This window comes from Nicotiana attenuata, chromosome 8, assembly GCF_001879085.1.
Source record: "Nicotiana attenuata strain UT chromosome 8, NIATTr2, whole genome shotgun sequence".
NCBI classification, from domain to species: Eukaryota; Viridiplantae; Streptophyta; class Magnoliopsida; order Solanales; family Solanaceae; genus Nicotiana; species Nicotiana attenuata.
Genome location: NC_031996.1, coordinates 40,824,081 through 40,835,967, shown reverse-complemented (window position 1 = coordinate 40,835,967; position 11,887 = coordinate 40,824,081). Strand labels below are relative to the sequence as shown.

The 11,887-nt window shown below is 35.4% G+C and overlaps 1 protein-coding gene across 1 annotated transcript; it reads right to left on the bottom strand.

Annotated features, from left to right (window-relative positions):
• On the bottom strand, window positions 2,859–4,066 carry LOC109231864 (protein LITTLE ZIPPER 1-like). The gene is made up of 2 exons (XM_019397486.1): window positions 3,763–4,066; window positions 2,859–3,234 (listed from the first exon to the last, which is right to left on the bottom strand). The coding sequence occupies exons 1-2, from the start codon at window positions 3,867–3,869 to the stop codon at window positions 3,003–3,005; spliced, it is 339 nt and encodes a 112-aa protein (XP_019253031.1). The 5' UTR covers window positions 3,870–4,066; the 3' UTR covers window positions 2,859–3,002.

The following is an 11,887-nucleotide window of genomic DNA, read 5'->3' as shown; positions in this document are numbered from 1 at the left end:
GGTTAGGGTTGGGTGGGGTCGGGGGGGTGGGGGGATGAGGAGGGGGGATGGTCTTAACACTGTATTTTCGGCTGTGCGCTTTAATCCTTGAATTTATGCATGTTGCCTACTAATTTACAAATTCACAATATATGTGTCCCTATGTTGTAGGGTCAACTATTTTTTCTTTAAACTTGCATACTTAGGGTAGAGGTGGAATGTTAAAATAGTTGAAACTTTGTACAGAAACCTTTTATGTAAGAAAGAATCCTAAGCACAGTTTAGGTCAATGCATAGGGATGTGCTCTACCTTTAATAATACCTTGAGGCCCAAAGTTAATTTGAGTAATTTCAAATGGTATTATGATTCCAGAGGCCATTTTGTTGACCTTATGCCTAACATTTTAAAGTCCAAAGTTACCTCTCCAAATACACACTAAGGGGTCGTTTGGTTTGAATATGTCTTATGCCGGGATAAGTTATGCTGTGATTGTTTTTTATCCAATGTTTGGTATGTTGTATTAAAAATGATAATTGCTTAATTTCTAAGAAGAAGGTATAAGTTTGTATACGGCTAAAATCGGAGAGTTCGATTTTATGATCATTATGACGTTCCATCGAGCCCGTCTCCAGAAGGCTCGAGGCACAGCTCGAGGTTCGACCCCGAGGGTTCCCTATGCTCGATCTCGGGGCAGCGTAAGTCGGTGGCTATCATGGATAAGCGGGAAATTCCCTAGGCAAGTGGTCAAAGCTGACAACGCCTGCAAGAATAGTACAAGTCTGTACCAGACCATTAAATAGTAGTACCAGTTACGTTTCTTTGTAATAGTTATACATGTACCATGTTGGGATTCCCACCTATATAAAGGGGTCCCTTATCATTTTATAGGATGGATGATATTCAATACAAGAAACAAGAACATTCTCTGCTCTCTAACTTTAACATTCTCCATTGTCTTTCCTTTGATTTTATTGCTTACATTTATTGTGTTCTATTGATTGTTTTTCATTTATTACTCATTATTGATCATAAAGAGCCACCATTAAGGCCTTCACAACTGTTAGTTCTTCATCGGCCGTTCCCAGTCAGGCATTTTAGTCCGACCTCGAGGCCTAGTGTAGGCCAGTCCGAGACCCCGATTCGCAGCCGTTCAATTTGAATAACAACACTGCCTCTCACTCTTACTTTACTTTCCTAGCTCACACTTAGCATCTATCACCTAGCAACTAGCATTAAAATAAATCACGTATTTTTAGAACCACAAAATCAAATTTAATCAAATTTATACCAGCACTATACCTTCTTATACCTCGTACCAAACAACCCTAAGAAGTTTGACTAGTTGTTACTCCCTGAGCATACAAAAAATTGATTTTGAATACTAGAGTATAATTAATTATTTATAAAGTTTAAGTTTTCTGCTATGACACTAAGAAATATTTACACCAGTGTCTTATGTGGTAATAATGATAAGTAACATGATAAAGTATGTTAAATTACACTGTTGGTGTAAAAAAAAATTTGTATTACCAATATATATAACTTAAAACATCCTCTTAAAACCGTGTATTTTTTCTACTTCATGATATCCTGAAACTAGGAATATGAACCCTTGGCTTCGCAAAGAAAAGATCAAAGCCTACAGTCCAGTTTTATTATTAATTCAGATGTGAATATTTTATGTTTGTTATTGCATTTGAATTTGATAAGAAAAATATTTTTTTTGATTTCTTCCATAAAAGTGGAGTTTTATATTAAGTGTAGAATTAAATAAAACTAATGTTGCCGTAGAGAAACAGACAGTCTCGAGCCAACAGCCCTGACTTTTGAAAAAGTGCTGTTTTTACTTATGATTTTAGTTACCTCACGTGTTAAGAAGCTTCACAGAACTCCTTTTTTGGGAAAAGAAAAGGTTGTTTTTGGTTGGATTTATGCAATTTACATTATCCTAAACTACATTTACGGGGTCAAACCAAGACTTAGCCTCACTGACCATTCTCCGAGTTTTAACCAAAATTGTCCCTTATGTTTGAGGTTAAGTTTAACTTTATCCCTTAAATATACATCTGAGCATATATCGTCCCTTAAGTATACAAAGTTGAGACATTTAACGAATCAATTTTTAATTTACAGGTTACATACATGGTTAGGCCGTTAAATGTGAGCTCACAAATTAGTTTTTAATTTACAGGTTACATACATGGTTAGGCCGTTAAATGTTTCTTCCTGTTTGTGTTCTTCCGTTAAGTAGACCAAACATGCTCAACTTTGGTATACATAAGGGACAATATGTGCTCAATGTATATTTTAAGGATAAAGTTAAACCTAACCTTGAATATAATGGACAATTTTGGTAAAAATCGCACCATTCTCCCATTTTACTGTTACTTTGCCTTTTAGAGCATTTCTTCCCCATACTTTATTTTTATCTCAAATGTGTAAATAATAAATTAGACTGCAAACTAGCATTTGAATTTTCATAAATCTATATGCACGCATCTTTCGAAATGAGAACGACTTTCCTGTAATAATATTGCGAATGAACGAGTATTATTTCAAGAATATGTTGACTTTCTTTTTTCCGTTCAATTCGAAAAAAAAATTCATCTCGTGGTGTTTGTACCTTTCGCCTTTCTTGTAATAATATTTGCGAATTATTTCAAGAATATGTTGACTTTCTTTTTTCCGTTCAATTCGAAAAAAAATTTCATCTCGTAGTGCTTGCACCTCTCGCCTTTGCCAATTGGGATAGTGTTTAAAGAGAACTTTGGCGTATGCATTATTTTCAAATTCTAGGTTACACTATCGATGTAATTCAACCTGGTATAGCATATTGTCTGTCTTATTTTTCAGATTGCTAAGCTTACACAAATAAAACTAATTACCAAGAGTACTCTAATTTTATAACAACATAAACGAAATAATAATTTATGAATAACACAAGTAGCTAGCATACATATACACTAAGTGAATATTTATTTTTATCCACTCTTTTCCCTCATTAATATAACAGTTACTTTCTTCATTGACATGGTTGCTTATGAATGGGAAGTAGGTTAAGAGTAGTGGAGCCTCTATCAAATTGTGAAAATTTCTTCTGAAACTCAGACATTAAACTAAGGTTTTCTTGATGGAGAAGGCTTGCTTTCTTCCTCAATTTCTCATTCTCCTCTAAAATGCTCATATTTTCCATGTATAGCTTCAAATTTCTCATTTCCATATCCTCAGCTGCTTTTTCCTCACTTCTCTTCCTCCTTCATAACCAGAAAAAACCAATTAATTAATAATTAATAGTTTAACTTCTATATACGGATCATGTAAAGGAGTTTTTACAAGTATTAGGTCACTTAAAAGATAACTACAGATCGTCGTTTATAAAAAAAAAAAATGAGACTAGTAACCTGAGTTAAAGATCACTACTTGCTAAAACATATTAAAATATACTGATCATAGAATAAAAGTTTTTTACTCCTTCATTGGCGTAACTGGTAAAGTTACTGCTATGTGACCAAGAGGTCATGGGTTCGAGCCGTAGAAACAGCCTCTTGCAGAAATGCAGGGTAAGGCTGCATAGAATAGACCTTTGTGGCCGTCCTGCCTTTCCTCAAACCTCACACACAACGGGAGCTTAATGCATCGGGCTGCCTTTTTTACTCCTTCATTACATAATCCACTAATTACACTATAGGCGAAAAAAAAGATCTTCACACCTTAAAGAGGAAAGTGATCATAAAATAAAGTGAAAGAACAAAAAGAGCACCAATTAATTTTTTGTCAAATACCTTGTTAGCCTATGAACTTGAACTCGAGAGAGCTTTGGTCGTTGTTTTTTCTGCATTAAAAAGTAAATGGGACGTGATGAACTCCACTCTGTAGAACTGATACACATTTCTTCCTTTTTTTTGTGTGTGTGTGTGTGTTTTAGTTCAAGAAGAAGAGGAATAGATCAGAGGTATGCTATAATGAAATGTTGAGTTGAAGTATATGAAGGTGGTGAGATCCTATAAATAGGTGGAATTATAGTTTTCACTTTTCAATATGAATAAACATTACTACTTACCATGTGGTTCCCTGGCTATTTTTGCAACTAATTAGGGGAGAGAAAAGAGAGAAGAGGGGGGGGGGGGGGGTAATATTTTTCAAGTATAGTAATGATGACTAAGGGACTCATGATTACAAATAGCAGCAATCCATCTATTTCCATGTAGAAAAAGCCTTATAAGAGGGATATGTCTCTCTGCCTTATTTACTTCCTATATTTTTTTTTAATGTTTTTTTTATCTCACAATATGGTTTATCTATCTTAGGAGTTGGTGTATTTATGAAAAGAGGGCATATTTGTCACTATGGTATAAAATTTCCCTTCTAGTATTTGTCATGTTCAGGTGAAGAACTTATCAAAATATGCCATGTTCACCTACTATTCCTAATTATTTTTCACTATTCACCTACATATCCATGCATATAAATGCACATTATTCTTGGTCACACTTGGTAGGCTGGTGTCATATTTCTCATAACAGGCATTGTAGTTATTCCTTATGCTTTTTTCCTTTGGCATCTAGATATAGGAATTTGCAAAGAATATGACAACTAGTGGTTATTTCGTGTTTGGTCTGTTACAGAGTGGTGGGAAGGGAATCTTGTTAGGTTAAGTCAGTCTAAAGATTCTTTTAACATGATGTGATACTATTTTTTTTTGATCAATTTCCCATTTTTTTCCCCAAAAAGGTCTCATGTCATTAAGAGTATCTTGGCATATTTTACGAACTTCTTTTTCTTATCAACTTTCAGTTGAGGACTTTTTTCATACACCCAACAATCTCCCCCTTGAATACCTACATGGCCCCTCACTCTGATTCTTGGGCTTATCTGGAGATTCACTGTGTGCTACCCATATCGCTCGAGTATTTACGACCACCAAAGCCCATAGATTTTTTTTTGTGCGTCGTCTCCAAGCTATGGGTGAAGGTACTACAACACCCGTAAACTGGCAAAGGCACTAAGTAGGGTCACATGTCATCACTTTGTCATCTCTATACTTATGTCGAACCATTGGATTTGATACCCGTTATTGGCTAAGTCAGCTCATAGAGACTTTTAATATGGCGTCTGTTATTTTGTGGCTTGAATTATTTTCTTGTATTTTTAGGAAACACATAATCCTTATAGGTTTAGGAAACCCATTGTCCTAATAGATTTGGGAAAGGAAAACCTATTGTCCTTGTCAATTTGGAAAACCTTTCTCTTCTCTTATAGGCTTGAGACTATTTGGGATCTATATATAGGGGTTGTAGTTGGGGATTCTATAGATTGTATTGTGCTTTTCTTCTCATTGATAGTGGAAAACTCTCTCCGCTTCTGTCCCAAGGAAAACTCTCTCTGCTTCGTTAAATCCTTGTGTTGATTTTTCTTCTATATTTGCTTTGTATGTGATTTTGTGCTAGTAAAGTCACGATTTTCCGCAATAATTGGTATCAACACAAGGTTCAGCTTTCTAGATATAATCTAGTGTTTAGATGTCTTTATCATCTTTAACAAAGTAAGAAGTAGAGAAATTCTAAGGGGGTTCTAGTTTCAGTCTATGGAAGATTAGGATGAAATCGTCCCTGATGTTACAAGGGTTATGGAAGGCAATTGATGAGGATTTTCCTGAAGAAATGAAAGAGACAGAGAAGGCAGACCTAAAGGATAGGACTTTTAGTGCGATCTTCATGAGCGTTACAGATAGCGTTCTTCGAGAAATTACTGAAGAAACTTCTGCAGCAATGGCATGGAAGATATGTATTCTAAGAAATCGCTGACAAATCGACTCTACCTGAAAGAGAGGTTATACAATCTCCGCATGAACGATGGTACACCTGTTAAAACTCACATTGATGAGTTTAATTCAATTATAATGGACCTGATGAACGTGGATATCAAAATTGAGAGTGAGGATCAGACATTGATTGTGTTATGTTCTTTACCACCGTCTTATGATACTTTTGCCGATATGCTGCTATATGGGAAAGACAGTATTTCAGTGAAAGATGTTTGTAATGCACTAAAATCTAAAGAGTTGAAAAAGAGCTTTCCAGACAACAAAATTGAGGGTGAGGGTCTTGTGAGTAGAGGAAGAACACAACAAAAGGAATTTAACAAGAAAATGTCAACTGCCAGATTGAAGTCTAGAGCAAGGAAGCATAATTGTTATGAGTGCGGGGAGAAAGGTCACTACAAGAGAGATTGTCCCGAGCTGAAAGAAAAAGGAGGGAAGCAGAAAATAGATAATTCGGCAAATATTGTTGACACTGAAAATAATTTTGATGATAGTGATTATATAGGGGAAGTCTGTTCCGTAAGTTCTAGTCATTGGCAGAATTTCTGGGTTCTTGATTCTGGTGCTACTTTCCACACATGTCCACATAAGAATCGATTTGCAACTTACAAGCAGATCAGTGGAATTGTCTACACGAGAGATGATAATCCATTACCAGTAGAGGGGATTGGTAACATCAAATTGAGAATGTTCGATGGAATTGTCAGAGACATTAAGTGTTGGCATTTTTCTCGGATAAAGAGAAATTTCATTTCTCTTTCGATTTTGGATGATCAAGGGTATAAGTTTCACTCCGAGAATAAAATACTTAAAGTGTGTAAAGGCTCCATAGCACTCATGAAGGGTAAACTGCATTCTAAATTGTATGATCTTCAGGCCAGTGAAGTTGAAGAGGAAGCTGCTATAGCTTCTGGAAAAAGTGATCTGAATCAGTCTCAGTTGTGACACTTGCGACTTGGTTATATGAGTGACATGGAATTATCTTTGTTGAGCAAGCAGAATTTGCTGGATGGGTACAAAAATCAAGTTTCAAATTTTTGTGAGCATTGTTTTTTTGGTAAACAGACAAAGGTAAAATTCAGCAAGAAGGCAAACCACAAGACTAGAGACAAGTTAGATTATATACATTCAGACTTGTGGGGTCCAAACACATTTCCCTCCAAAAGTGGTGCTAGGTATTTTATGACTTTGATTGATGATTACTCAAGGATGGTGTGCGTGTATTTTCTGAAAACACAAGATGACACATTTTCGACATTCGTTAAATGGAAGATGATGGTTGAGAGGCAGACGGAAAGAAAAGTCAAGCGTTTTCAGACTGACAATTGGTTGAAAATTTTCAATTCTGAGTTCAATAATTTCCGCAGCAGATAGGGCATAGTGAGACACCATACTTGTGTCGGAACACCATAATAAAATGGTGTTGCAGAACGTATGAATAAAACGCTTTGTGATAGGGCACGAGCATGCTTTCACGCTCATGTGTTAGCAAGTATTTTTGGACTGAAGCAATCAATGCAGCTTGTTATTTGGTCAACAGATCTTCATCCACATCAATTGAATTCAAAACTCCTTTTGAAGTATGATCCGGTTCGACTGCTGATTATTCAAATTTAAGGATATTTGGTTGTCCTGCTTATACTCATGTGAGGGATGAAAAACTTGAGCCGAGGGCAAAGAAGTGCATATCTCTAGGGTATGCAACTGGAATGAAAGGTTATAGGTTGGGGTGCACAAATCAAAATACTCTAGGGTTATTTATCAGTAGGGATGTAACATTCAATGAATCTGCCTCACTAGACCGTTAGAGGGAGAAGGCAATAGCAGATACAGATCATGGTGTCAGTGACCGCATGATAAAAATTGAATTTTCACTAGCTCAGCCCAGTAATTCTAAAGTAGAAGAAGTGGAAGAGGTGCAAAATATTAATCGAGATGATAATATTAATGCACTTGTGCAACATCAACCATATATCATTGCAACAGGCAGAGAGAAGAGAGAGATCAACCGACCGCAAAGGTTTACAAATGTAGTTGATGGGAATATTCTTGGATATATGAATCCTGTGGGATTTTCTTTGGTAGTTGCAGAGACCGTTGATGTGTTTGAGCGTTATAGCTATCCAGAAGCTAAGAACCAAATCGACTGATAAGTGCTACGGCTAAAGAGATTGAGCCTCTTAACAAGTTTAGGCGTTGCCTAGACTTGGTTGATGTGTGCGGCAAAGGGTAGAGCCCTTGCGAGGGCTAAGGGCAAGGTAGAGAGACGTTGTTCCTGTTGATGAAGAGAATTCAAGCCAAGGAGAAGATTTGTTATTTTGTGGCTTGAATTATTTCCTTGTATTTTTAGGAAACCCATAACCCCCATAGGTTTAGGAAAACCCATTGTCCTAATAGATTGAGAAAAGAAAACCTATTGTCCTTGTCAAATTGGGAAACCTTCTCTTATAGCTTTGGGACTATTTGAGATCTATATATAGGGGTTGTAGTTGGGGATTCTATAGATTGTATTGTGCTTTTTTTTTCATTGATAGTGGAAAACTCACTCTGCTTCTGTTCTGAGGATTAGGCTTAGCCGAACCTCGTTAAATCCTTGTGTTGATTTTTCTACTCTATTTGCCATATTGTTTGTTTTGAACCAAGCTCGCAAGATTTCTCGCCGAAAGGCATCAAATGCACCATTTAGAGTATCACTACATTTGGTATGTAGCTTTTTTTTCTTATCAACTTTCAATGTGATATTTTATTTGCATACAAAATATATCAAATGACAACACTTAGACTTAGACTTAGCAGTTGATGATAATTTTGCCTTTTGTCTAAGATGACAACACTTATATATGTCAGCATGGTTAAACAAGATATATTAAGCCCTTAATATTCCACCTCTCTTTCACCTACTAACCTACAGTATTTAGGCAGAAAAATATTCCAGTTTCCTCTAACCTCTTGGTAGCTAAGGCTTTCAATTATTATGATGATGAAGTTATCGATTATTGGCAGTACTCATTTTATTATCAAATGTCTGGCAATGGGTAGGAAAAAAATTGAGAAAAAAAATCCAGTTGGATTTCATACTCTTCTGTCCATTTTACTCTTCCATGTAATTGAGTACCCCTTTTTTGGATTCATCCCCAATTTCTCTTGTGCAGGCAAAAAATCAGACCAAAAAAGAAGAAGTTAATATTAGTACTAGTATTAGTTATCTAGATATAGTCAGATGGTGGGGTTGTGGCTTTGTTGGATTCTTAACTATTTACGAACCCTCCTCAGTACTACATCCCTTTATTTAGGGTGAATGATTTGTGTACAAGATTATTGCTCTTCAATTAAATTAATAAGCTTTTTGATTGGTTCAGATGTTGCTCCCTTCTTTAAATAAGGACCCATTGAGGTGGACCTAGGTCCGGTAAGGGATCAAAAGTGGTAGACTATAAATCTATTGAAAATTTTATATGTAGGTTCGAAGCACCCGACAAGCTAAAGCAGACACCAAGAACTTAGTTTGAAATTAAAGGTGACAACAACATGTATAAGAGGCAGATATAAAGGTAGATGAAGGAGAGGACTTTAAAGGAAATTTGAATATCAGTTTCCAAATACGTTAATTCAACAGAAAATTTTTTATCCGTATATTCGGTGTTTACACTGAACTATGAATACATCTATCATTCTATATATATGGTTTCTATACATTGTACTACTTTTTGATCAGTTGACCACGATTAATTTATATGTATTATATTCTCGCCTCATGAATTTATACTTAAATATGGTATATTCATGTGGTTTGGTATAATCATCGATAGTGAGTAAGTTTCCCCAATAATCCTAAATTAGTTGTTTACTGTTATTATTTTTGACAATTGCAACGTGCGAAGTCAGAATATAGGTTTAGGAATTTTAAATTTAGGACGTTTGGAGTAAATATACTAAAGAAGAAACGTATGATGAGTTGGTCGAAATTTTTCTTCTGGAAATTGCCTTGCAATCGAGTGTACTTGCCCTACACTAAAGTCAATTAAAGGAGGTGAGTTCTAGATAATTGATGATGATATTAATACACAAGTAACTGTAGGAAATAATTATTTGTTCTCTATGTTTGTTTTTTAAATGTTGTTGCTAAGAATAATGCAAGCCAATACATGTTCTTCATTTATTCTGGTATATAAAAGTATACGTTGTGATCTAAATATAGTTGCAGCTTTGGTGAAATTCAAAAATAGTCAAATTTACAAGTGGTAATTGAAAAATAGCCACAGTTTCATAAGTAATCAAAATTTAGCCACTTGTTATATAAAGATAAATCTGAATGAAAACACTGTTCAAAATCCAAAAAATATTCCAGCATAATATACTGGAGTTCGAATTTTTTACATGTGAACTTCTAGCATAATATATTGAAGTTCTAGTATAATATACTAAACTTCCAGCATTATATACTGGAGTTCCAGCATAATATACTTCTAGTATAATATGCTGAAAATTCATGCACATGTGCGCCAATCTCTAGTATATTATGCTGGAACTTTCCGTGTTGCAGTAGAATAGTGGCTATTTTTCAATGACTTTGCAAACGCTGACTATTTTTCAATTACCAGTCCAAAAACCGGCTAACCCGTGCTATTTTCACCTCATAATTGGGGCAAATTGTGTACCAGCCGAACCCACTAGCGATATTATCCGCTTTAGGCCTAGGTCCGCATGGTTTTAAAATGCGTCACCAGGGTCTAAGGCATGTTTACTTATATACCCAGCATCTCTCACGTGTTGTATCATTATGGATCAGCGTCCTCTGAGGCTTGGTCCACCACCATTCAAGGTTGCACACGAAGTGGCTCTGTTACCATATTTAACAACCGAACCCACTAGTGATATTATTCGCTTTGGCCTAAGGCGGATGCACGCTTACCGAAGCGGTGTCACGCGACACTGCTTTGTCGGAAATTTTTACTAATATATGTATTAATACTGTACAGAAACGGATAATAGGAAATAATGACACCACTCAACATAAATTGTGTCTTGGTGTATTGGTTATGTGCTTGATTTTACTCTAAGAGGTCAAAGGTTTAAACCTCAACTAGCACATTTTTCTTTTGCAAATATTTAAGAGAGCCTTTGTGGTTAAAAATTGTGATGAGTAGAATTGACCTTTTCTAACTTATAACTTAACAACACCAATAGAAAGGCTATTTCATGTTTAAAAGTGTGAAAATTAAAATTATATTCCAGTTCTTCTATATCGACACCGCTTACGTAAGCCCCTGCCTAGGCCCGCATGATTTTAAAACGCGTCACTAGAATCTAAGACATGTTTACTTATATATCCAACATCTTTCCCGTATTTTCTCAATTTCAAATTTGGCTAGTGTGTCGCGAATTGCCAAATTATACATATCTTGAAAATAGAAAAGATAAGACAAAGTACTCTCTCTGCCTAACCCTCTCAACGCGACCTTTCAAATTTCATCCTCACCTATCTTTAGACGTAAAATTTGAATTAAGTGAAGTTACATAATTGAAACCCCATGTATAATCAAGGCTATTGACTCTTATTTGAATTTTCTATCTAGAGTTATTTGCTTCAACCAAAAAATGATTCTTTTGTGGCAACTCTAAATACCCTACTAGCTATATAGGAAATTAGTATAGGCTAATTATCACAGTTCAACTTGTTTGTGTACGATCAATGCTATAGAGCTTTTTACTTCTTGTTCTAAATTGTTGTTTATTTCGTATTATTTTCAAAAGGAGTCCACCTTATATATATGAGTGTGTGTGCAGCTGTCTTTTCTATTGCCAAAATAGACTTCTATTAGAATGAGACAATTAGTTGGTTAATCACCAACACGTGTGCATGCATTAGTTATTAATTAATCATACCATCTAAGTCACAAAGTAGGAGTTAATTAACTGAAGATGTCAATGTCAACACGAGGGACCTTTGTCTTAACCCCATTTAAGCTTTATTATATCACTTTAAGGGGTCGTTTGGTTGGAATACGATTTATACCGGTATCGTTATATTGGGATTAGTTATGCTGGATTTATTCATTGTTTGGTATGTTATATTAAGAATGATA

Excerpts from the sequence above, each read along its gene's own strand:
- LOC109231864 (XM_019397486.1), bottom strand. The coding sequence starts at position 3,869 with ATGTGTATCAGTTCTACAGAGTGGAGTTCATCACGTCCCATTTACTTT. Across the intron at positions 3,235-3,762 it reads CAAGTTCATAGGCTAACAAG|GAGGAAGAGAAGTGAGGAAA; the intron begins GTATTTGACAAA and ends CTGGTTATGAAG.